The sequence below is a fragment of the Rousettus aegyptiacus genome, unplaced genomic scaffold (assembly GCF_014176215.1).
Source record: "Rousettus aegyptiacus isolate mRouAeg1 unplaced genomic scaffold, mRouAeg1.p scaffold_m13_p_2, whole genome shotgun sequence".
NCBI classification, from domain to species: domain Eukaryota; kingdom Metazoa; phylum Chordata; class Mammalia; order Chiroptera; family Pteropodidae; genus Rousettus; species Rousettus aegyptiacus.
The window spans coordinates 174538005-174564201 of record NW_023416295.1 but is presented as its reverse complement, the minus strand read 5'-3'; the positions used below and the strand labels follow the sequence as shown (position 1 = coordinate 174564201).

The following is a 26197-nucleotide window of genomic DNA, read 5'->3' as shown; positions in this document are numbered from 1 at the left end:
TTCAAGCAGACGTCCGCACGGCACTCAGAGGCAGCCCCGCAGCTCTCAAACCCCGGCGTGCGCCGGAGTCGCTTGTCAAAACCCGGGAGATGTTCTGGGGTTAGTGGCAGGGGGCACGGGACGGGTGAGTGCACTGACGGACACTTCCGAGAGGTGAACATTTTACGTGGCTCGCATCTCAGTGGAAACCGAAACGGCCCGCGGGGCCCCGACCCGCCTTTCTGACTCAGCGGGCCGGGGCGGCGGGAGGGGCGTCTGCCTCCCTGGCGAGTCCTGGCTGCAGCCACTGCCCCCAGGACCTCCCTCGAGAACCGCTGCTCTGGCCAGACCACTCGGCTGGGTACGGAGAACAGGACCAGTGCCGGCCAGGTGTGGCCTTCCTCTTCAGACAGGACCCTCTTAGTGCCACCAGGAGTTTCCATGTTATCAGTTCGGGAAAAACACTTTGACGGAGAAGGCGGGCAGTCTCTGCGATATTTTCTCGACCAGGAGACATCTTGTGTTAAGTGCTTGAACGGTTCAGGAAACAAAAAAATATGAACTTGACTCCGGTACTACATAATGTTAATGTCTTAATAGTGATTTTTCTAAATCACTGGAAATTGCAACTTATATAAACTCAAAATATCTTTCTTTCTTGATCAGTCTGATCCTTAGTTTTAAAACGTCCTTGAGAAGAATGGCATGTTCGACTGCGATGGGTCTGGACCCAGACCTCACCTCCATGTACTGCTCTGTAAGGAACTTAACCTGCCTGCGCTCATTTCCTTGGAACACTCAGCACAGAGCCCACGGCCCGGAGGGCTGCTGTGCTACATGTCAAACACCTTGTACAGTGCTTTCCACCAGCGGTCCCCAACCCGTGCGGCACCAGGGGCTGGTGCTCCGATGAGGATCTAACGCCTGATGACCCGAGGCGGGGCCGAGGCGGTGATGCCGGCGCTGGGGGGCGGCTGCCCACCTGCCGCTCACCTGCTGTGCGGCCCGGTTCCTGACAGGTCACAGACCGGTACCGGTCTGCAGCCCAGAGGCTGGGGACCCCCGCTTTCTGCAGCAGCCAGGGAAAAATCTATGAATGCCTCCCTAATCGGTGAACACACGGTGAGTCTAAGAGGGAGACGAACGCAGGAAGCAGCCTTGCCGCACACTGGCCCCCTCCCCTCCCGGCGGAGGTGGGTCTCGTGGCTTCCGCAGGCTCCTCTTCCCCTGGTCTGCTCGACACGTACTAACGCCAGGTGCATCACAGAGAACACAAAAGTGTCAAACACTGCGATTTTGTTTACTTTCCATTTATTCACATTTATGGACTGTTACACTTCCTCAACGGGATTGTTCAAAAACACAAAATGAGATTACATTGCCTGACAATTCAAGTATTTAAGTTTTAAAAAACAATTTCCTATTTAAAATAGAAAGCAAACAAGGTATCGGTTTGATTGCTGAGAAGTTGCACATCTGCGTTGTATCCGACAGAGCCCTGCACCCTCACCGTGGTGCCACTGGCCAAGGACACACGAGCGGCCGCGTGCCTGGCGTGCTGGGTTGGAAGACCAGCTTCGTGGGCGCCCCGAGGTCCCCCCCCAGCACTGCAGTCTGTCTTCCAGAATGAGAACGGACACTTGGGGTTTGGGGAGTGAGCCGCTTAGCTGACAAAGCCTTCGAGCGCACTGCACGTCCACTTGACTGTCCCGAAATATAAGAATAACTGACAAATGCTCAGAAACAAACAACTTGTTTACCTTCAAAACTAAATCAGAAAGGCTTTCTCAGTCAAAACATTCTGAACTCTAATCATAAGGTAGAATATTAGATATTTTTGGCATGCAGCATATCAAAAATATGAATTAGAATTGAAGTTGTAAAACAATCATCCTTATAAAGAAAATCCAAAAACAGATTCGGCCTTCCATGGGAAACAATCTAAACGTTAAAAACTGGACACACACTTTCAGTCTGTAATTGTAACAATGAAGATGGCACAACAGTCATTTTTGCCTACTGGGAATGCTCGAAAGGATGGGCGGACACACGCCAGTCCGCAAGAAGGCCGCTGGGAGGCGCGGTGTTTGTCAATATGCGACACCGCCTGATTTAGAATGAGACACACACACCTCACTTCAGGCCACATATATAACGTACTGCAGAGATTCTCACTCCCAAAACGAAAATTTCAGTGCGCATCACTTTTTGAAGCCTCATTTCTAATGATTTGTTAAAACAAGTCTAAACCCACGGGGCTGGGTTTAGACATTATTACACTGGGGAGAAGAGGTAAGCCCTCTGGGGGCCCGGGACGGGGGGCCCTTCCCTCAGGCAACGTACAGGGGTAGAGTTTACAGAAAGGTCCACGCACACTTAGGCTCTCTCATACTGATACATTATTAGAGACCAACGAGTTCCCAAAGTGTAAGAATGACTTTAAGAAAATATCACATTTTGAGTTATGGTATATACATCACATTTTTCCCTGTAATTTTCACTTCAACAGTGACAGTATTAGCAGCAAGAATTTGCTGGGAATGTTAGGAAAAAAGCAAGCCACGCACAGCCACTAATTTAGAAGTTGTAAACTAGTTTTACGGGGCGTTCAAAGGAAACCCAACCATGATCTGTCTGTGCCATTGTTGTTGGACCTTCCACTGCACGCACGGAGGCGGGCACAGTCCCGGACGCGCCGCTGGCACCCGCGTGCCAAGATGCCAGCCAGAGGCGCGTTGCGGGCGGGGCCACGGCGGGGTCTGCTCCCTCTTTCCTCACCCTTCCAACGGCTGCATAAACCTGACGGGAACGGGGCGGGGTCCGTGCGAACCTGACAGCATCGACCATTGCTTATCAATCATCTGTAACAAAAGTACAGGAATAATCGCAATTCTCAAAAATGCAACACCTGCTTCTTCCCGCAAGGTCTCCTGACGCGCCGAGCTGCCCACACCCACGAGGGCAGCTGCGCCTCTCACACACGCATTTCTCTCAAGTCACACACTAGGCCAGATTTTTCCCACCGGAATCAAAGCAGACGAGGACAAGAATCTCATGATAAACCTTGGCCCAACTACCTTTCCTCATGTGATCACGTCAACACATCAGATCGTAAGAGCTTCACCACTGCTCTACACCTAAAAACTGCAGCTTTTTAAAGCAACGCCTACGCGATCTAAGCCGGGCGGCCCTGCTCCTCTAAGTGACGCAGATCAGCGCATGCGAGCGTGAGCCCGCGGCCACCGACTCGGCCTTTAAGCGAGGTCATCTGGTGGCAGTGTTAAGTGACTCGAGAAGCATGGAAATGGCGTTGAACATCAGAATGCGTTTGCGTCTACTCACGTGCCCAGGGTGCCGTGAGAATGCGGGGCGCGGTGCCTGCCAGCTGCGGGGGAGTGACATGGAGATTCCCGTGCAGACCGCGGCTCCCTCCCACACGGACCTACTGAACACTCTGTCCTGGAAAAGCGGCCATCGCAGACCTCGACGCGAGCACACTGCCGTCACCGCCAGGGCCTCCCTGCGCGCTTCCTGCTTGGCTCGCGCGGCTCCCGCGCAGTGACAGCTCCTCTGACTCAAGACGTAGTTCCGAGACCTGTGCGGTTCACCTTGGTTTAGCTCTGCCCTAACTTCCTTTTTCATACGGTTTACTGTCCGTGGGTCACAAACTAAAAGCTACCAAATTTGTGCTTTTAAAACTCATTCCTGGCCATCCCCTTCTCCCCTTTTTGTCATCAGGGGGATACAGGAGCAACAGCACCTCGTGACTAAAACTACAAAACCAAAGAACAAGAGGCGGTCCCCGGAGCCGAGGCCCACAGCCCGCAGGCGGACACTCAGCACCCCACGGCAGCGCTAGTAACACCTGGTCAACGTGAGCAGAGACCACCTGCCACACACGGCCGCGAGGCGCTCAGCGTGGCCCGCCGCCCGAGAGACCGCGACAGGCCTGTTTCCTCCAGACGCCCCCGCAGGGGCCTCACCAACTGCATTCAGAAAAGCCTTCGGGGAATCTGATCTGTACCCTGATTTCAGTCTGTTAAGAGATCACTTGTGGTTAGTTTAATAAACGAACATTAAAAACCTTCCGAAAAATTTCTTTCAAATGTATTTTACACGTTTAGACAGCTCTCGGGGAGGGAGAATACAGTTTGACACTTAACAGTAAAGGTTTTATTGGCCACATTAATCTTCCTCACAAAAGTCCTAACTTATCCAAGAGTTCTCAGAATGTCGAAGTAAGAAGAAAACTGACTATGTTGTTTTTTGGGGGGGCGGGGGGAGCAGCAACTTGGCAACGGTCCCCGGCGGCGTGAGCTCAGGCATCCTTCTTCTCCAGTAACATCCTGTGCAACTCGTCTGCGTCCTCGGCAGTTTTTACCCGGATGAGCAGGGTCACGGGGACGGTGGCGCTGCTCTCGTCGACGGGCGGGTTGGGCACGCAGACGATCAGCACGTTGTTCTTCCCCGTCCGGGAACACGGCATGTTGGGCGGGATCAGGACGTTCAGCAAAATGTTGCCTGCAGTTAGAGGCGCAGAAAGGTACATCTACGTCACCCAAACGTGACAGCCCCACGAGGCCACGGCGTTAAGTGCCACCGTCGGCACTGAAGCAACCTGCGCTTCACAGATCAAAACTGGGAGCCACGGAATGTCACGCACGCGGGCGCCGGTGACACTGACGTCAGCCGGGGCCCCTGCGAAGACCCAGAGGCAGGACCGGACCCCGCCTCACCGCGGGGGGTCCGCCGCCCCCCGCGCCCCGCACTGCGGGACGGCCCCACGGAGCCATCGGAGCGCGGCGAGCGTGCTCAGCGAAGCAGCCCCTTCCTGGGGGCTGGCACGGCTCGCTGGGTCAGCGCTGTCGCTTCGGTGTTACCACAAATCGGCCGGGCCCACGGGAAGGAAAGCAGCCTCAGAGCAGCTTCCGTCTGCACCCGCCTGGTGGGGCGGCCGCCACTTCCTCTCGGGGGATTATTCTGAGAATAAAGCTGGGGGAGGGGCGCCGTGGTAATGGTTATTTGCCACATAAAAGGAGCCTTTAAATGGTCAAGTCCCCTTGTGTGTTTATCATTGAACCATTCAGTTTACCTAGAGCTTCTACGTCATGTCTCCAGCACGAAAGAACACAAAAGAACGTGCAGACCGTTTTGGCTACTCCCTGGCTACAGCTTTTACCAATGTCTGCTTTCTCGCAGACTACTGCCCCGCCAGGACTCCGCTTGAGCTAGAAACGATCAGCAAGCACAGGACGCGTTCGGCCTAAACGACCTTCTGCTCCAGAGACCACATCAACACACCGGGGAGTCTCAGCAAGGGGAGGCCCGTGTGCTGCACGCTGCGTGACTGTCACGTCACGCCCCCTGGGAAACCGGGTACCCACCTAAGTTGGTGTCTGCCCGCACTAAAAGCTGTGTCTTCTGATTCGCCGTGGGTTTTAAATGCAGAGTACCTACACCCTTTTCTTTAAATTCATTGTCTTTCTTGTAAAATAGTTTACACCTGGGGAGAAAAATAAGAAGTTCGGTCAGACCCCCGATGACAAGCCAAGCAGCCCCTTCCCGCCAGTGACTGGTCACGCCTGTGTGGGAGAAGCTGCATTAGATGGCCCGGTCTGGGTCGGGCGCAAACCGGAATGAGGTAACCTGGTCAGACATTCTAGAGCCCCGACCCCTACTTTTTAAAAACGACTAGACAGTGGGCCCTATGTAACTTTTAAATGACACTTTCTAAGACCATCTCTGCTCGAGTCAGTCGAAGCCACGGCCAAACCGCCCACGCGGCCCGACCGGCTGCGCCCCCCCCCCCTTTTCTCTTATCATTTCCGAATTATCTCCAGGACTTCAGCTTTCGATCTCCCGAGGCAATGGCATCAATCCGGAAAACATCCTCAAGCGAGGCCTAACTCACGACAATGCGACGGCGCTTCTCGGCCGCGCGTGGCACTGTCTCCTTAGGTCAACGAACACGTCGAAACTACTGCCCGCTCCTCTGATTTAGTCTAATTTTAAAAAAACATTAAGTCAGGGCCACGCCTGCACGTCACCTAATTAAATTTTAAAAACAGGCAAAAGGAACTGTTGACATCTTTTAAACATTCTCAAAAGTAAACAGAAATCCCACACGATACGGCGATGTTAGGAAAACTGCCGCGCGTCGGTCTGGAATTTTCCTATAGAGAAGCACACCTGGGGAAGCTTCGGAAATGGCAGTGAGTATCTGTTGGAAGGGATTCCATTTCACTGAGCGAGGTCATCTGAAATGTCCCTCTGCTCCCTCTGAAAGCAGCCGCTCTCACGGGAACACAGAAACCAACGCGGCCATCGCGGTGTGGGAACAGCGCTCACTCCCCCGGCGGAGAGGGTGACGGCCTCGCAGGACGCCGGCTGCGAGGGCCAACCGGTCTCCAGCACGGGACCGCGGACACCCGGTGCTGAGGCGCAGGGGCTAGCCCAGACCCGCGAACCTGACGGACCTGACGGGGTGCCTTTCTTTGTGGGGGGCGGGAGGGGGGAGGGAGCGAGGAGGCTGCGCCCAGCAGAAAGTTACAAAATCACTGTTTAAAAAATAGCCAGGCCAAGAATTCTTCCTTGTTCCGGTTCGAAGAGCAGACACAGCCGGACCGCGGACGAGGTGCTCAGCACGTCCCGCGGGGACGAACCCCGCCACCCGGCCGGACGCCCCTTCCCTGTCCCTGAGGGCTCGCTCGCCGAGTGGACCCAGGACTGCCACTTACTTTTTGGAGTAAAAAGCATCTTCTTCTTTTACCTCAGTAACTACTACTTTGGGTGGCTCATCATTTTCCTCTTCGTCTCCACCTTTTGGGAAAAACAACACTAACTCAGTAAGATTCGAACCAAGAGCTTGAACACGTGATGAAAGTCTGTTACGTACCCCCCGCCTCGACCTAAAAACGCCACGTGAACTGACAGAAACTGAACGCACACGTCAAATTGTGTTTGTGTGTGGGGGGGTGGAATGCATCCCCATCAGATTTCAATTATTTTGTGAAAAAGAATAATTTTTAATGGGACATTTCTTCTAAAATAAATATTAATTTGTAGAAAGCCTCAGAATGAAAAAACAAGTCCTTATGATCCAGTGCACATACAAACTTTTACAGGAAAAAAATCAGTCAAGTGTAAAGTGTAACGAAAGTGAATGCCGGGCACCCCGCCCCCCGACTCCATCTCGCCCCCGCCGCTTCGTTCCCACGCCCTCCAGGCTAACGGCTTCCTGCACGCAGACATGCGCCCGTCATCACAGGAATTCCGCTTGTGGCTTGAGGTTTGCAAACCAGACCCTCACCAGAAACTGCCGCCCCCAGGAGGTAAGGGAAGTGAGTGCTGTTTATTATTAAAGATCTGCGGGGACCCCGCGACTGGACTCACATCAACTAGGGCCAACGGCCTGCGTACACTCTTCCTGGTACCCTGCTGATGCCCAGACGTCATCAACCGCCCTTGCTCCTCCCACTCCCCCCCCCACTGGCCAGAACACCACGTGCTCTGCCCTGGCGCCCCACCCGCGGGAGAGGTCCCGGACACTGCCTTCCATGCCAACGCTAATCCCCTTACCGAGGAAGGCAGGTGCACAAAACTCTCTAAAGTAAGGAAAACAACTGTGATGCTCAAACAATTCAGGTCACAAGATTTAGAGAGAGTGCTCTATAAGGCCACGGTTCTCAAACTGGTGTGCCGCAGAATCTCAGGGGTTTTTTAAAAACATAAAAGATCTTGAGACTCCGGAGTTAGGCTCTCCAGGACGGGCCCAGGCACCTGAGATTTTAACAGACTCCACACATCTTTTCGAGGCACGCACGAGAAGCGCTGCGCGCTGTGCTGAGGGCCGCCTGGCAGAGACAGACAATTCAAATTCCACTTCCTGTCCCCGCTGTGACTGCCCTAGGACTAGGACACTCTCCCTTTGTCCTATTTAGGGCAGAGAAAATAAAAGGGGAGATCTCGGTCTCCGCTTCGCCCTGCAGGGCCTCGCCCGAGGACACACTCGAAGGCAGGGCAAGGAGGGGGTGCGCGAGCCTGGCTCCCCGTGCGCCGCCTTCAGCGCACCCTGGCGACTGCCGCCTCTTTCTCAAGGACCAGCGGGTTATCACCGCCCGAGAGCGCTGCTGTCAGTGCCTACAGGTCGTCCGCACAGACGCGCTGTGCTCACAGCCGCCCTGTGATCAGCACGACAGAACAAGGCGGGGCGTGGAGGGGCCGAGGGGCTGGGGCCGAGGCCCGGGCTCCTCGCCTGGCGCGGGGCACCGACACTACATAGAATATACGTTTCTGGAAAGGTGGCTGCAATCCAGACATGTCTTGGAAAAACACTGGTTTGTTCCCTATGGCTATGAAAATCACAGTACCGCTTTGTCATGTGACCTTATCGATATCCAAATCGCAACTACAGATAATTCTGCGGTTGTCGTGACAAACTTTTTCAATAAAAAGCACTTTTTCAAAATGCTAATTCACTTAATTCTTTTGTATGTGCATGTGTTTCAAAATCACAGTGCCGGATGATTTCATGTTCCTAATTTTTACTTTTACATCCTTAACCCTTACAATAACCCTACCAAACAGGCCGCCTCCACCTTATGAAGGAAACTGAGACCCTAAGAGGCTCACTGACTTTGTCCAGGATCACACACCTCGGAAACAATGGAGTCAAGATGTGACCTCAGAGCCACCAAATCACAAGTCCATACTATTTCCGGTAAACACAAAACTTCCGCAAACAGCACACAGACCGAGGAGGACGGACTCTATACTCACCTTTGCAGTCATTACTGCCGCCACCTGCCTGATTCTCTGACGTTTTAGCAGAAAATGGTGAAGAAACGGGTTTACTCTGGGTGACGTCTTTGCTAAACAAACCGGAGCTTCCAGAAGGAAACGAAAATCCAGTCAGGGGCCCGGAGTTTAACGGGCCCAGGACAGAGCTATCGATTTTCTTGCCGAAGCTGAACGAGGCGCTGGCGGCCCCCAGGGGCGGCTCCGCTCTCGCTTCCGGCCCGGCCTCCGTCTTTTCGGATGCTCCCTCGGCTTTGTTCCCGTGGAACAAAAACGCCGACTCCTGCTCCAACTGCGCTGACGCGAGCAGGGAGGGAGGCTGCGTTTCCGCGCAGCCGGAGCCGCCGCCGCCGCCGCCGTGCTGCTGCTCGATGCCCGCCAGGTGCCTCTCGTAGTCCTTGAAGATGGGCGTCAGGTCGCACAGCGCGTTCGCGTTCACGTGCTTCACGATCCAGTCGCGGACCGAGCAGTTCAAGGCGGCCAGCTGCTTATGGTAGGCGCTCGGGCGGTGGGCTGCGTTCGCCGTCAGGCCGGAGGCGGAGGGCTGCGGGCTGTCGCCATTCGTCTTGGGATTTGAAATCGTTTTGTCCGCCAAGGACGCAGGGCCATTTGCAACAACGGATCCTATAGGAAATTAAAGTTTTAATGATTTATTTAGAAGTTGATTTGACTAAACCAACTGGAGTTTTAGGCTACTCTTCCTATTTTCTTTTATCGTACCCCATTGTTGTGACAGTGCAAGAAGTGTCCGTCTAATATTTAGGATCTGGTTATCACAAAAATAAAATTGAACTTTAAAGAACTGTGTCTATTATGTGTTTGCATTAGTGATTTTAAGATCATCTTTTCCTTCAAAGGGATGCCCATTTCACTCGGAACTATCAAAATGCTGTTAGTATAAAACTTGACAGCCACGGCTGCAGGAACGAACATGCACGGATGTAGTTAAACTCCTAACGGCGAGGACTTGCTGCAGCCACACTAAACACCGGGCCTCGTGGAAGTGCAGAGCTCTCGGAATAAGCAGCTGAGTGCCCGGCAGGCCCAGGTCTCTGCCAGAACCAAAGACTTTGCCCCGCGGTCTCATTCTCTGCCGCCAACCCCAAGAGTTCCTGACCAAACGCCCTCAAAACGGGACCTATCAATACGTCCTGGGCAAAATAAATCGAGATGAGAGGACTGCAAAGTTTCCAGAAGGCGTGTGCCCCGCAGAGTCCTTGGTACACATAGTAACGAGGGGATGGGAGGCGGGCCTTGACAGAGGGTCCGCTGAGAGCTTCCGCCTCTCCTTTGACCCTTCGGTCAGCTCTTGAGGGTCATTCTCGTTTCATAGTTGAAGATCCAGAGGCTCAGAGGTTCAGGCACTTTGCCAGGGTCACAGGGCTGGTGACTGGCAGAGCTCAGAACAGAACCTACGTCCATTTTGGCTCAAAAGCTTGTGCTCTACTCTGTAAAAAGCCACGTTTCCCTAATTTCCACCCCTTTCATTACTACGGCTTTTGCTCGTATCGTCCTAGGACCCAGGGGAAATACGAGGAAGGCACCTCTGCGAAGCTCTTTTTCCTAGATCCTGTCGCAGAGGACCTGTGTGAGGAGGGTGGGGACCCGGCTTACCGAAGGCCGCCTTGCTCTCGGGCGCGGTGCCCGCACTGGAGAAGGCAGAGGCGCTGGCCGCGCTGGTCCCGTTGGACAGTCCTTCCAGAGGCTTCGCTCCGGCGCCAGCGCCAAATCCGGAAAATCCTCCTCCACTGGAAGAGGCGACCAGACCTTTAAAGCCTTTGAAGGCCCCTCCGCTCTCCGACTGAAACGCAAAGAAAGAGCACACACTGGTAACTCCGCTCTACCTCACCGAACAAGCGGCACCAGCGTCTCGGCTACGCAGCACGCAGGGTCCTGACGCGACCGGCATTAGAGGAAAACTGCCGGCGCGAGCAGAAACGAGACACGTTTCACTCATCACGACGGCTCTGCAGAGCCGAGCTGCCTTCATAATGCTAACTTACAGTGAAACATATTTTAGAAATACAGTTAGTCAACGGCCACGCCACCCTGAACAAGCGTGATCCTGTCTGATCTCGGAAGCTAAGCAGGGTCGGGCCTGGTTAGTACTCGGAGGGGAGACCACCTAGGAAGACCAGGTGCTGTAGGCGTAAAAAATAAATAAATAAGGGATTGTAAGCTGACAAGGGCCTTGCAATTGGTGAGGTCAACCAAAGGTTGCCTTGCCTAAATATCTGTGTGTGTGTGTGTGTGTGTGTATTTAATAAGACAGACAAAAAAAACTAACACAATAAATTCATATACCCATCACCCAGACTCAGAATCACAACTCAAAACACATTCTCGACACAACTAAACCCCCAATAAAATATTTTTCACAGTTGACTACTCGGTCAAAGACAGTTTGCCTAAGGAAATTGTAGGTTAACTAAAATATTTTACCCACTTAGCTCTAATTTCCTAAGAAAGTCTGTAGCTTTCACCCTTCCTGCAGCCTACAGCAACTTTGGAAGTTGAATCTCAAATTAAATGTTCCATTAGTGGCGCAATCCGGAGGCGACACTTACGCTCCCGCGCTCACTGCTCGCCCCTCAGCGCGGTCTCCGGCAGGCCGCGCCTGCAGCTGCTCGCTGTCTCATCTCTCGCCTGAGACGCTCTGGAACCGCTCGGTGTTCCTTATGAAACTCTAAAGCTGCCCTGTCCCTGGGGGCCTCTGGAGTTGACAGTGCTTTGCTAAAGTCACGACAACATCTCTAAGATCTTTCTTCATTCAGAGAGGTGATTACATCACAGGCGGACCTGCTTCTCAGACCAAAGATCCATGAGAGGCTCTCGGAAATGTTCTCAAAACGCGTCATGGAAAACATGCTTCGGAACGCCCAAGAGAGCACGCCAACCCTCAGTTCCCATGGGAATGAGTGATGATCATGACCTCACGAAAGATTATACCAAACCTCTTCATTTTCTAAAGGTGCCAGTTAGCCTAATATCATGGTTTTCGAAAACCGAAAAGTTTCAATCACATCTACGGAATTTTCAGATGGTTACTGACCACTGATAAACTTACGGCCAAAAAATTAGGCCAAGAACGCAAAGTCTTAACTCACGTGAGTTTTAATACACGTAATAAATATAGCTTATGTTCTGATGCTCTAAATTTGATTTTTGATGATTCAAAATCCAAAATACATCTAACTGTTATTTTATGATAATGATTCATGGGCGAACTGTAAAGCTGAAAGTGGCCTTCAGAGCCTGTTATTCTGCACGAAATTTAAAAGCCACATGGTATTTATAGTTATTTTGGAAATTACTGAATAGTAAACTGGCTCTAAAATCAAGACAAAAACTCGAGAGCCACTGGTTTAAAAAAAAAGGAATGAGAAAAATTCAGAAAAATGAGCTGCAAGCTGAATGAGAAGATCTCCGTTTGGGACCCACAGAAACGGGACGCTCCCCGCATCCTCCATTCGCGCTCCCTTGTTCATTTTTCCCCGAGGCTCTTACGAGGAAAAATGCTGTATATCTGAGTGTCTCTTCCATCGTCGGGATGTAAGTGCCACGAGGCAGGGATGTACTGGCTTGTTTTTACCCACCAATGTATCCCCAGCGCCTAGCCGATCTGCTGAATCAATGCACTATATGGGAAAAGCTACAGTTCCCCATTTAAATGGATGATACAAAGTTTAATTTCTCACAAGTTCTGATGGAAACGTGACGCTAAAAGGTACAGCTAAAATCATACCCGGATTCCACACATGCACATGCACGTACATTTTCCTGTCCTTGAACAGCCTGAGGCCTCCCCCACCTCCTTCCCTGGCCGAGTCTGGCTCGGGTCTGCACTGTGGCTACGCCGTCACCACCAAGCGCCCAATGGCCGGGCCAGCCCTCTCTGAGACTGCCTGCCTTTGGCTTCATTCCTCACCATGCTCCTCCGCCAGGACTTCAACGTCCTCATGGCTGAACTTCTGTCTGCAGGGGCTCAGAGCTGCACCCACCTCTCACCCCAAATCCTGTTCTGAGTGGCCTTAGTGGGCTTCGAGAGACCGCCGCACCACTGGCCCCTGAAGTCCATTTCCAAAACTGAACCGATAGGTCCTTTCCCAGTTAAGTTGCTCCCCCAGATCTTCTCTATGAAAGAGCCATCGAACATCACCTGCCTCAACACCTACATCCAACTAATTACGAGTCTCAAGGATGAAATTAGACCTGAAAGGAACTTGGACTAGAAAACATGCTGAACGGAGCTACCACGAGATGTGCAGTTGCGTGGGCTGATTCCAAAGCCACCACGCAGGACGTTTGAACAGGCTTCTCCTGCCTGACGACCCATGTCCAGGCCACCGAGGCAGCACCCACGGGTCTGGATTAAATCTGACAGCTGAGGACAGTACTGGGAGGAGCTGTTAAATGAGTAAGCGCTGAATACTGACCACGTGATCTCAATTCATGAGTTGTAACTCATCTTCTACCCTTCAGAGCACAGGGACGAAGCATTTACATTTACCAAACCGTGGACATGTGAAATGCTCCCACGAAAGGGCTTTGCCGCCCACAGCCATCCCAGGGAGGGGGCCGGGCGACAGCGTCTCACACTTCCTTTTCCTACTGCTGCCCGACACGCACGTCTCCTGCCCTTCGTACAGCTGTCCTCGTTCTCCCCCTTCACGCTGTCACCTGCCTCCTCCCTGTCTCTGTCCGGCTCTTATTTGTGCATCTGGGTACGCTCCCTCGAAGGCAGAGTGCTCATCTGTATTTATTTCTCTCCCCCCCACGGTCTATGCTAAGGCCCTTCGCGAGTGGAGTCGGCACTGTGATACATGTTTATTGATCTGATTGCTCCGGGAGGTAGAAACGCTCTGCGACTCAGAAATCAAATCAGTGTTTATACCAGAAACTGTAAGAAAACACTCACTTCAAATCCAACATTCCTACGCTTTGCTTTCTTTATGGCTCTATTCTTCAAGACTTCCTCACTGGCCACTGAGAATGTTCCCACCTGCAGGAGTATACAAATTAAACAGCAGTAAGATAAGGCCAAAAAGGAGATAAAATGCTGAATGGGAGAGCTAGACCAGGCAAACTTATCTAATATCTGCCGATTTTAAAATACTGTTAATACTCGTAAGACTAATTATGGCCAGGACACATTAAAATAAAGTTCATGTCCATTATCCATCTTGTGAATTCCAACGCTGGTTACAGGTGAGTCATCGACCTTCTAGAATCTACAAATGCAAGATCTGGATCACAGCCCACAGGGAAGAGTGCAAGCACAAATGTTTTGACAAGACTAGGTCAAAGCTTTGGTGCAAAACTATTCCCCACAAAGTCTTTAAATGTTTCAAATATGTTCAAAGACATTAATAAAACAGAATAAAAGTTCTGTTTTAGTAATAAAAGCAAATCTATTCTCCAAAAGCTGGAAGGTGCCTTAAAGATCACGAACAGTTGGAAGTGGAGCCAGTTTTGAAAGCCAGGTGCCCGAATCCAGTAGCTTACAGCTCTAGTTCTCGAAAATAAAATTTATACGTATAAAACACACACACATTGGTTTTAGGAGCCTTTCCCATCTGCCCATCATCCAAAAGACCATGGAGGCACCTGGGAGTCCAGGTGACCGCCAGGAAACACCCGCGGTACGCCAAGGGACTGCGTCTGTGGCCGGGGATCCGCTGAAGATCTGGGCTTTCCTTCGCCCTCCCCCTTCTTTCATCCTATACGACTGGCATATAAAATAGTTTCTGTGACAAGCTCTCATCTATAGTAATTTCAGAAAATGTTAAACTTAAAGAGATCGCCACACCCAGAGGGACTATTTAGTTATATTTGCCCAAATTAAATGGAATGTCCTTCCACACTCATTCATGAGACTCTATCCAGATGGGAATATTCCCGGAATATTTTAATGTCACAGCAAATCATTAGATGGTAGTCGAAATCTTACTAGGTCTGGAATGTGGCCGTGTGCTAAGACCCGAAAAAACTTGGTCACCAAAGATTTGGTTAAAAATCACCAAGTCGGTGAGAAGGACTGAAAGCTGTCAAAATGTTAACATGCTCGTGACTTTGATCTTCCTAAACCTATCAGTGCACACATTTGTGACAGAAAATAGAGCAGTACCGGGGACAGACTCAGAGGAAGGAAGACAGCCGTCCAAGGATGAGCTTGCAAACACCTGCAGACCCTTGAAAACATTTTCTCACTCGCCACTACTCCGTGAACTGACAGGGCCGACTTGGAGAGATCTCGGTGAACGGGCCTGGGAGCGCTGAGCTGCTGCTGAGCCGCGAGAAACGCAACTGACTCCTACTCTTCATAAGAGAAAAATGAAAAGATCTCAGGGAAGGCCATTTTTATTGCTAGGAAAGAATCTAGGCCAACCTAAATTCCACTCCTATTAATGGCATGGTTGGGGGCGGGGGCATGAAATCAAGCTGGCCTCCAAGGAGCATCAGAGTATGGAAGGCAACCTCAGCCTTCTGAAATCTAAAATCAGGGCGTGGCAGGCTGGGCTGGCGGTGGTGTACCACTCCTCAAGTTCAAGTGCTGGCGCTGTGCTAAGTTCACGACTAGATCACTTACTCGCCTTCGGTCTTGACAAAAGCCACGGATGTGGAATGCTGCAAGCACACGAAGTCAGGAGACGGGTGCTTGTACAAAGGAGGGAGTGTTTCGGGAAAAGGGCTGGCGAAGGGCACACCCAAAGGTCATTAATCAATGTCCGCACCACGTACCAGCCCTAAGAAACCAGACTCTTTCCCGTTCCAGACAGTCTTAAAAAGGCCTTTTAATGTTATTACCAAGTTTTCACGAGGAACCCCGAAATGAATTTAAATTCAGAAGGAGTAGGAAACTACTTTTTACCTCTTCTGCTTCGTCTTCTTGATCCCAATTCCTATCTGTCAATTCCTTCTCGGCAATTCTTTTGGCCATTTTTTCGAACCTAAGAGTAAAAAGGTTAGAAGTAAAAAGTTTGCTTTTCTAGAAAAGACATCACTCTTACAAAGAACTTTTCCCATTCGCTCTAGCGTGAAATGAGATGGAGACATTCCCGACACGGGCGAGAAACTGCTGTGATGAGAACTCTGCAACCGTGCTGTGAGGCCCCCAGTTTCGAGTGCAACAAAGGTCATGCGAGGAGGCAGGGCAGGTCTTCCGAGGCACACGGGCACGCCTTCTGAACGACACCACCCCGGCTCTACTTGAGAAATGTTAATATAAAACCTCAGTTGAGATCTTTGAAATCTGAAATCTTAAGTAGTTTAGATAATCAAAAAGTGCTTACCTTATTCTATGAAAATTATGCTTATAGTCTCGCTATAGACAAAACACTTTTAATGTTTAAAATTCTCCTTAAGATGATCCAGTAAAGAAGTTCATTCTCAGGTTGGGAATTTTGACAAGGTATTGATAATACCTTCAGTGTTGACAGAAACACATTTCCCAAGACCGAACATTTTATTAGCCCAGACTGTATATTGCTAACATAGACATCATTTAAAAGTTCAAAATGTAATTCATATTGATATGTTAACATCCTGAAGATGTACAACTCTTCAAAAATCAGCCATGAGCTCAACTCGTCTAACCCCACGGCATTACTGGGAAGGGTGGGAGGCGGATCTGACAGAGAAGACAGTACCTATTCAAACGGGGGACTTGTATCCATCCTTTACAATCTGCTTTTTGTTCTCTGATCTTAAAATCAGATCCTTTGCAATAAAAACAAAATCAGTCAGTGGAGAGCTCTACTGTGAGTGCTGTGCTGGCTTCTTCCTTAACCTGTCCCTTGAATGGCCCAAAAAACCTCTATTTCCTGTGCCACCCCCCTCGTCCAGGAAGTCATTCATTTGTTCAGGGCTCCTGAAACGCGCCCAGGCTGTTTCTGACAGTCTTTCTTCACCTTCCTTTGCCCTCAACGCGACCCACCAGAGGACGCTCCTGGAACCTCAGGGGTGCTAAGATACAAACTTACACATCCCTGCTGCCTTTAGTATCCACAAAATAAAATTCAAACTGACATTCCAAAGTCCTCCCCAATCTGACCCTCTGTAATCACACAGGGGTTTTTCAGCTTTTAATAATATCCCAACAATCTCTGAATCCTCTTTTTTAATGTCTCCCCGCAAACACTTGGTCAAGTTTTTTTAATCTTTGTAACTCAAACAAAAACAAGGTACATTTAGACATAATTCCTTACTGAACTTGAACTGGGTTCTGGCATGCAATTCTTTTGGCCATTTTCCAGTTGGGTAACTAACACTTCCAGCAGAGGGCAGAAGAGACGAGAAGTCAAAATAGTCATTTTTGCTGTTAACTATTAACGAATAACTTAAGCTATTAACTGGCAAAAGTGGGTGGCGCTGAAATGAGTGAGGCTGTAAAAACTGTAATAAAGTTTTAACTTTTCTCATACCCACAACTGAAGAGACGCGGGAACAGCAAAATGCCCCAGGCAGCTGCTGCCATAACTGACCATCCCTACTCCTCAGACCAGGACTTAACCAGAGAGCAGGGATCTGTGCTTACTGACCTACTCCAAGCGCCCCCCAGCTGTTACCTGGTGGGAGCTATTCTGGTAGTGACCCGGGACACTACAGGGTGCCGGCATCCTAGTTTTCCCATTTTCTTGCTAGAGACCTTGGGTAGGTTACTGAATTTTTGTGCCTCTGTTTCTTCATCCGTCTAACAGTGACGTGTGAAAATTAAATGAGATTAGCAAAAAACTTAGTTTAGGATAGTGCCTGGAACAGAGGAAGGGCTTAATATATACTATTAGAGAAACAAGTTTTGTTAAAAGCAAAGGCTGTATAAGATACTATTTTCCCCCCTCCCAGACTTAAAAGCTGCAGTATGGGAAAAGAGAATTTACTTGAATTATGATCCAAGATTGAAATATATTTTAACAAATCTATATTTACTTCAAAGCATGACACTTAAGACAAGGTTTTTTATGCAAGAAGAGGAATAAATCCCTCTAAAGTACTTAGAATCAGGCCCTTCACCCAGTCTTATGTGTTTGCTATTATTATTAGGAATTTAAAAACCGTTTGGCTTTGTGCTTTAAAAGGCACCAAGTTATGAAATGCTTTCTAGGAAGCATGGTGATAGCGAGCTGAAACTTTTGTTAACTGGAGAAAACTTTATTCCTTGTGCTTGATAGTAGTTATGTGGTCTGTGCCAACTGGTGCTGCCCGGTCAGCAGGGCTTAACTTTAGTCCACACTAATTTATCCTAAGATGAAACGAGCTTTGACCATGTTAGTGTGGGGCCCCGAGGAAAAAAGAGAACAAGGGGACGGATCCCGGAGACAAAAACGCCAGGGAAAACGGCTTCCTTCTTAAAGGAGCAGACTAACGGGGTGCTCAATGGCCCGGGACTGCAGAAGAGTGAAGCCAGGCCAAAGAGGCAGTGGAGGGGGCGCGAAGAGAGGAGAGACGGCCACGGGGAAAGTACCGAGAGGAACCGCCAGGAAGTGAGCCTGCGGGCCGAGGCAGGGCGGCCCCTGCCCGCGCCGGCCTCCCGCCTCCGCCGGGCCCGGCGCCCGGGCGAGCCCGAGCCCAGGCCGCCGCCGCCGCCGCCGCCGCCGCCGCGACAGCTTCACAAACAGCCCCCGACTGCGTGGCGGCTGTCACCCCGCCCCGCCCTCCCGGGATTCCCCCGCCGCCCCGCGCGCCCCGCCCGGCGCCCCCTGCCCAGGCCTCTTTCCGCTCGGGAGTCCCCGCTCCAGGCCCGGGTCCCCTCCCCGAGGCCGCGTCCCCGCGTCCCGGCTCCGCCTTCCGGGGGTCCCAGCTCCAGGCCCGCGTCCCCGGCGCCTCCCCGCCGGGCCCGGGCCCCACGCCCCGCTCCCCGCCAGCAGCCCCGGCCCCTTCCCGTCCCACACGGCCTGCGGCCTCTCACCTCCGGGGCGGCCGCCGCCGCCCTCGCCGGGTTACGGGCTCGGCGACGAGCAGGTGCGAGGTGGCGGCCGCGGCGCTCGGGTGCAGAGCGGCTGCTGGTCGCCGGCTGCGCGCGCCTGGTCGCTTCCGGTGCGCCGAGGTTCTCGAAGGACGTGGTGATCGGGAAGCCCAGGGTCTCAAACACCATGTCCCCCGGGGGCCCCGTCTCTCTCTGTGTTAGGCAGGGAAAAGGGGGAGCCGTCCGCTCAGCCGGAGGCTGCTACACGAACAGCGCCGAACACGCTCCGGACCGCCATTTTGTAACTCGAATCTACCCCTTCGAAACCAATTCGAAAAAAAAGGGGAGGAAAGAAACGCCCGCGTCCAGCTACTGCGCAAGCGCGCCGGGGCCTGGCTCGGCGGCACCATCTCTCGCGGGCAGCGGGGCGTCTCGCCGCGCATGCGCCCAGCTGCTCGGAAAAACCGTCGCCGGGCCCGGCGCCGCTGTCTCACGCATGCGCGCGCCGGCCTCGGCCGGGAAGCCGGCGCCGGTCACGTGCCGGCTGCTGTTCGCATTTGAGGCGTTCGCGCGCGGCTGGCTTTGGCGAGGCGCCGGAGGGCACGGTCATTCAGTGAGCGTGTCCGAGGCCCTTGCTGTTGCGTGTGGGGTGCTGCCGGGCCGAGGAGAGACAGGCCGCGTGCGGTGCGGGAAACATGGGTGCAATAGGGTTGGCGTAACGTCGGGTGCTCGGCGACGCCACCGCGTCCCCGAGGGCCCGGCTGTGATCGCCCGCGACGGGCCTAGCGGCCGAGTGGCCTGGAAGGCCTGGGATTGCGGAGTCAGGACGGATAACCTCGGTCGTGGAGGAGAAAAAACGGACCCATTCACCCGGCAGCTTGTGTGCGTCTTCCGTGGTGGGAGCCCTCCGGAAGTACCTTGCCTAATGGTATGTTGCAAAAAGGGAGGTCTATAGTGGCATGCTCTTCAGAGTTTTTGTTTTCATCAACAGAAGGAGAGCTTATAATACAGACCCTTCAGGATGATAGGTAGCTTGCCAAAGCCATCCAGTTAGTGGCAGAGCTGGGGCAGGTCTCGCTTCCAGCCCAATGACCCCGTTCCACATGCCCTTTCGACACTGCATGCTTGTTGGGGACCCCACAGATTTTTGGTGCCGAGTCATCTCTTCTAGCTGTCCCAGGTCAATTTTTCCACACTCCACGGTGACTCATAAATCCTTTCCACCTAAACCTTTCTAGCCACTTTTCTCCCTGTTCCCGGTTCCAACCCCACCCCTTGCCTCACCATCCTTTGTACGGAGTAGGCACTCAACTAGTTACCAAAAGAAAGGACCCTTCTTTTTCTTCATTGAGAGAAACATTATCTCAGACATTTCTGAGTTCCCTTCCGACAAATAGCTTGTGACTCTTCACATTTGCTTCTGTCTGTGTGAAGCTCTCTCATCCCAAACTGTTTTCTAATGCCTTGTAAATTGCTAAGTTTTTGCTTTTAAATATCAAAGTATAATTATTAGTTAACTTGCAATTAATATTTTCAACCAAAAAGGGGTCACATAGTAAACCTGACAAGCTCAGGCCTTACGGACTCAGACCAGAAGTAACCACACAGGATGGTCTGAACATCATAATTACTGACTAAAAGCAAGTCCCAGCAGGTAGTGGGTCCTAGGCCTGTAAATTCCTTTTCGGAGATCAGTCTTTATCTTAAGTGAGCCTATCTGTGGTATTTTTGCTTCTAAGATAACATACCTTTGAAATGTCAAGAGTAATCACTTCCAGACCCCTCAGGGCACAACAGCCTGCCCCAGAGCCTGAGACCCAGGAACCTCACCGTTATCTTGTCTTCTGATGGAAAAAACCTCTTTGCATGCCGTAAATGTTAACTAACTGTCCTCTACCCACCAATGGAAAAGATGAGTCTTTATTTTACTTTTTTATCCAATCCCGGAGATTTCCCGTTGCTTTTTCCCGCCCACCCAATCTCCTGCCAGTGGATTTCAGGTAGCCCTCCTCCTAACGGCACCTCCTTTGGTTCTTAACATATAAAATAAGCTGCTAAACTGCCATTCTCCGGACAATTTTCTCTGTTGAGATTTTGCTTCCAAGCAGTCATCGTCAGTTTGGTTCACATAAACGCATGAAAATTCTCTGCAGGTTCGGATGTTTCTTACCTTGACCACGTGTAGGATGTTATCACGTAAGGGACGCAGCTTATGTAGCGATAGACAATTCTATTCACATTTTCTATGCTGAAATGTGGCTAAAATCACAACTTTTATTCTTGCAGTGCTACAATATTTATCTAAGAATAAGCAGAATAGCACATTTACTTCTTAATTAGATATTTTACTGTGAGGTAATTGATGCCTTTCAGATGCAAATAAAAAGTGGTTTACGCAGATAATAAAATCCCGCTCCTGAGCTCCTGATCCCTGTCACCGTAGTTTCTTCCACCCCCACCCCCCGGAGCGTCTGCCTGTTGAAAGCACCTGGAGCTGCCTTTTCAATGCACCACACTTGCTGTCTCGATCAGTGCCCCACGCCTGCCGGGGAGCATGGCGCCCTGCGGCATTTTGAGCAGGCAAATGTCAGGAGAGCAGAGGCCACCCCATTTTGGGGACCTTGACTCGGAAGGCAGGTTTCATCGCTAGGTTCCTGCCTTCTCCCGCAGAGTCTAAAAGAAACATCCCCCGGCTGGAAGAAGTCCTCCACAGCGCTGCAGCCTCCCCTCACTCCCCTGGACAGCGGACGAAAGTGGATACGGCAGCAGCTTCTGAGGAAGCCATTCCTTCTGGGTTGAAAGAAGAGGAGGTTTCACCCGAACTAGACCTCGAAATAGCAAAGATCATCAAATATGGAGAAGCGTATTTTCAGGGGGCCCCACTTCTGGCCAGGAGAGCATTTATAACAGACCGACCTTCCTGCCACGAGCAATCAGGAGAGCTGAATAGATGCCCCAAACACGTGTTCAAAGGCACTGGCGAGCCACCGAGGCAGCCGGGATGTGGCTGCCGGGCTCCTCCAGGGCATGGAGCGGGCACGGAGCCCAGCGGCAGAGCGGAAGCACCGTCTGGGTGCCAGGGAGACCATCGCTGGTACTCGCTGCCCCCAGAGCAGTCGGGGCATGAGGAAAGATTGTGTTCAGAACCGCCGCCGATCGAGTGGTTGACAGTGGGTGAGACGTGAGACCGTCCAGGCGCCAAGCGCTCGGTCAGCGGCTTGCGCCGTCTCCTCTGCCAGCAGACAAGCCTCCCCTTCGTGGGAAATCAAGTTCTGAACAGAAAGTTCGCGGCGAGCATGAAATGAAATCAGATCTTGGGGGCGAGTGGGTAGAGCGGCATGTTACCTGCCCGATGCAGCCTGCCTGACACCCGGGCTGGCCCCTTCTCAAGGGGGTGGCTCGAGCCATGAATGGCTCCGGACACCGTGTCCCTGCATAGTGACCAGACAGGCACTCTTGATTTGACTCTGATCGTCCCTTTTCTATGGTCGCCATTCCTTTAGTTTGCACAGAATTCTTTCAGACAGAGCAAAATATGATCAATTTGGTTCCTGATTGCCGATCACACAGTCCTGTCCCTTTAAGACTTGGGGGCAGGTGGAAAAGCTGGCCCATGAGGACTGGCTCGGGAGAGCCAGCTGTGCATCTCCTCCCGAGTCTGCATCCCATGATGTCCAGTTGGGAGCTCGAATCGGCCGTGATGGGAAAACTTACACCATGGAAACTGGCAAACGCGACGTAACGGGCCTTCTTCCCCGGAGAGCCGCCTGTTGAACGCTCGCCAGCACGCCTCTGCCCGGGGCCTCCGTCGGAGTCGGCAGACGAGCGCATGCGCTTGGGTCCCACGCTGACAGACGTTCCCCGAGCGCTCCTGCAGGTCCTCGGCACTGTCACTTCCAGGAATTCCAGTGCAACCTCGTCTCAGCCTCATCTCTCTTATCTCACTTTTGCTCCGTGCGCCAGTTGAAAAGGCCAGACTGTGAACGGCAGGGGCGGAAGAGTGACAAAGAAAGATGAGCTAAGAAGCCCGTCTGCCACCTGGCTGGGAGGGGACAGGCCTGGACGTGGCGTGCTAGGTGCTTGGGGCGCACACTCTGCGGCCACCTGGACTGTTCCCTCGTCTGACGGGCTGGCATATTCCTCTCTCTTCACCTGGGTGAGCTGCTGCTGTGCGCATACCTTGGTACCTGGTTTTCTCCCATAAAACCATAGCTCCTCAGCCGTGTCTTGATGATCCTAAGTGGAGCCCCCACCTGGGCCTCGTGACGTGTCCGACCTCAGGGCAGGACGACCAGCCTGGGGCTGGGTGGAGCCCTGGGAGGAGGACCCAGGGGACTCGTCCATGGGGAATGGAGAGTCTGGGGCAGGAGCTGAAACGCCCACAGACAGCCCAACTGTTGCAAGCCCCGTACTTCACAAGACCGCAGCCCCGTGTCCGCAGGCCCGGAGCCAGGATGGCCTGGCTGCTGCCTGACCTGACCCGCTTGCCCTTGGGTCGTGGGCGGAGCCCACGCATGGGATGTGGGGGAGCAGGGGAGCAGCGGGCCACGCCCATCCTTGGGCCGGCTCCTTTGGGGCTGGGGCCTGGGAGAGCAGAATGTCCTCTCTTTGCGGGCTGGGCTGGCCGTGTGACCCCCCCCAGGGGCTCCGTCCTGCCGTGGAAGGAGTTGTGAAGACAATGAGAGTTCCAAGATCTCCAGACCCACCACGGCGAGTCCTAAAGCCACGGTTCAGACTCATGACTCAGCCCTGTTACTGAGCGCACGCTGTTGGCTCCCCGGTTCTGAGCGGATCCCAGGGGCTGTTTACCTCCAGGCTTCCAGAAGTTTCACATGCGCACGCTGTGCACTCAACCAACCGGAATGATTCTCCATTGCTCTCACCGTCAGTGGTGAAAATCACACACACCACTTTATAAAGTAAATGATTTTTTCACCTGATAGATCACAACAGCCCTCCGGAGTTGTTAAGGCTGAAACAGTGGGTTGAGAGCTGGTGGGGGATGGGCGGTAGGGGGAGGAGTGGGCGGGGCCACAAAGGTGTCTCATCCTGTCCTTCCTTCCAGAAAGGACCGCCGGATAAAAACCAGCGTGTGCTTCTGCTGGACCCCCTTCCTTAACTGCTCTGTACTCTATGGAGTCTGGAGTCACAAATAGCCTGAATCCCTTTCTGTGTGTATGTGTGTGTGTGTGTGTGTGTGTGTCAAGCAGTTTCTGTTTTAAGTATTAGACTGATCGATGTAAAATCATTGATTTTCTCTTTTTAATTGAAAAGAATTTATTTTTTAAGTAGAGATGATGTACATTATATTAACTTCAGATTTGGCGTTTTTGTGGCGGGGTCTCCCTGGTGCGTGAATAAACGAGTGCTGGCCGTCCCGTCCTGGACGCGCTGCTCAGTCCAGCCTGAGTCGGCACTTTGGGTCTTACGCCTGACTTGCTCTCTCTTTTTTATTGGGGCAAAATATGCATAACAGAGAAATCTCCATGTTAACCATTTTTAAGTGGACATAGTTCACCGGCATTAAGCACATTCGCATGGTTGTAAACCAGTCGGCACCGTCCACCCACAGAGCTTCCTCATCTCCCCAAACAGAAACGGCGTCCCCACCAAATCACGCCTCCTCGTGGCCCCCCGCCCCCGCCCGCCCGACCACCGCCCTGCTCTCCCTCCCTGTGAGTTTCAGTCCTCCGGGGACCTTGTGTAAGGGGAGCCAAACAACTTTTGCTCTTTGGGGACCGGCTTATTTCACCGAGCATGCTGTCCTCGGGGTCCATCCGCGCTCTCGTATATGCAGAATTTCCTTCCTCCTTGGGGCCGAATCCCGTCCCCTCGCAGACTCCCCTGTGAGCGGACACTTGGGTGCTTCCTTCCGCGCCTGCGGACGGAGCTGCTACGAACTCGGGCGGACGGCATCTCTTTGCGCCCCCTCCTCCCCTTTCGGACGTGCCCCCAGAAGTGGCATTGCTGGGTCACCTGCCGATTCTATGTCTAGTTTCGTTGAGGCACGGCCATACCGAATTCTCTTTTTCCTTTCCCAGTGAAAGGCTTTGTTTCAATGCAAATTCCTAGCTCTCCTCAAGTCTCCCCTCCTGGGCGACAATTCTGTGGCCGTCTCTGTCCGCAGAGCCTCCTGTCTGAGGACTTCCCTCCATGTCTGGCCACCGCCAACGGGCCGGGTGGGTCAGCTTCGTCCCTCTCCGCTGCCCAAAGCTCTGGGTCGTACCTCTTTGTGTCACTAGATGGCGCTGGAGAGCGGCTTGGGTTCCCCCCTGGGGCGAAAGCCCCCTTTTGTTTTCCTCCAGGCGGGGCAGAGCCCTCACGGCGGGTGGGGGGGCTGCTGCCTGGGGTCACATTGCCTTGACACCGGCAGCAGCGGCAGCATCTTTAAGTTTCCAGTGTCTTCCGTTGGAGAAGCCCACGCCGTCCCCCGTTAAAGGGTAATGCCATTGGGAAAACGTTGGCATGTTTGAAGGGATGTCTTGGGAAATCCTACGTTTGAATCCCGGTCCCACCAAGAACCGTGTGTGACCCGAGCACGTCATCTGGGCCCTCGCGGCCTCAGTTTCCCTACCTGGGAAGCGGAGGGTCGGACTAGTGAGTGGGTCTCCTGGAGGAGCGTGAGGGTCCTCTAGGGAGAGAACATCGCCGCTAGCTGGGCTGGAGTCTCGGGGCGCTTTCTAAAGCCCCCAGGTGATTCTGACGCAGTGTGGCAGGGGACCCCTCGGGTAGGTGGCCCCGAGATCATTTCTTAGGTGTCAGAGGCTTACCAGCTGGGCGACCGGGAGCAAGGAATCCTTTAAACCCATTTTTTTCCCCTTCTTATAAAATGGGAGTAATGACACTACCTGTTACCACAGAGGGCGTGCGACTTAGAGGGGGCGGCGTGGACGGGCCCGCGCCTTAGAGGGGGCGGCGTGGACGGGCCCGCGCCTTAGAGGGGGCGGCGTGGACGGGCCCGCGCCTTAGAGGGGGCGGCGTGGACGGGCCCGCGCCTTAGAGGGGGCGGCGTGGACGGGCCCGCGCCTTAGAGGGGGCGGTGTGGACGGGCCCGCGCCTTAGAGGGCGCAGTCTGGATAAGGTGTCCCACACAGTGCCTGGGCGCGGAGCCGGAGCTCAGGCGTTACCTGTCCTTGTTTCTCGACCAGCCGTTCTCAAAGTGCAGGTGAAGGGAGTTTTGCCGAGACACCTGCTGCCCAGGGGTCCACAGCCTGGACTTCTGAGCCGGCGGGACTGCTTCAGCCTGGCGGGACTGGTGGGCCCGGCCCCAAGCCCTCTGAAACAGCCCTCAGCGCTGCCCTCAGGAGGTGCTCGACAACGGGCTTGACTCGACAGCTCATTTCATTAAGGAAAACTCCCAGAAGACACTGACCCCAGAGCTGAGTCTCGAACGCCTCCAGGAAGTAGCACTATGAGGAAGGGTGAAGAACTCTGTCCCCAGGGCCAGGAAACTTGTGTGATGTTGGGGCTGGGGCAGGGAGCCAAGAGGGCTGGCTGAGGGCCACGGGAGGGGGCGCC

The 26197-nt window shown here is 52.8% G+C and overlaps 1 protein-coding gene, 1 long non-coding RNA gene and 1 pseudogene across 3 annotated transcripts; 2 read left to right on the top strand and 1 right to left on the bottom strand.

Annotated features, from left to right (window-relative positions):
• Positions 1 to 1273: 1273 nt before the first annotated feature.
• On the bottom strand, positions 1274 to 19027 carry NUP50 (nucleoporin 50). 2 transcript variants are annotated; one of them, XM_016135726.2, is made up of 8 exons: positions 18683 to 19026; positions 15647 to 15725; positions 13694 to 13777; positions 10390 to 10576; positions 8758 to 9399; positions 6717 to 6798; positions 5364 to 5482; positions 1274 to 4500 (listed from the first exon to the last, which is right to left on the bottom strand). In XM_016135726.2, the coding sequence occupies exons 2-8, from the start codon at positions 15713 to 15715 to the stop codon at positions 4298 to 4300; spliced, it is 1386 nt and encodes a 461-aa protein (XP_015991212.2). In that variant the 5' UTR covers positions 15716 to 15725; positions 18683 to 19026; the 3' UTR covers positions 1274 to 4297. The 2 variants fall into 2 exon arrangements, with proteins under 2 accessions (XP_015991212.2, XP_015991214.2); XM_016135728.2 differs by lacking the exon at positions 13694 to 13777 and having other exon boundaries at positions 18683 to 19027.
• On the top strand, positions 10807 to 10925 carry LOC118614662 (annotated as a pseudogene).
• A 135-nt stretch (positions 19028 to 19162) lies between the features above and the next one.
• LOC118613814 lies at positions 19163 to 24107 on the top strand. Its single transcript, XR_004955920.1, has 2 exons — positions 19163 to 19607; positions 21350 to 24107. It is a non-coding gene; the product is annotated as an uncharacterized LOC118613814 (long non-coding RNA).
• The last annotated feature ends 2090 nt before the right edge of the window (positions 24108 to 26197 follow it).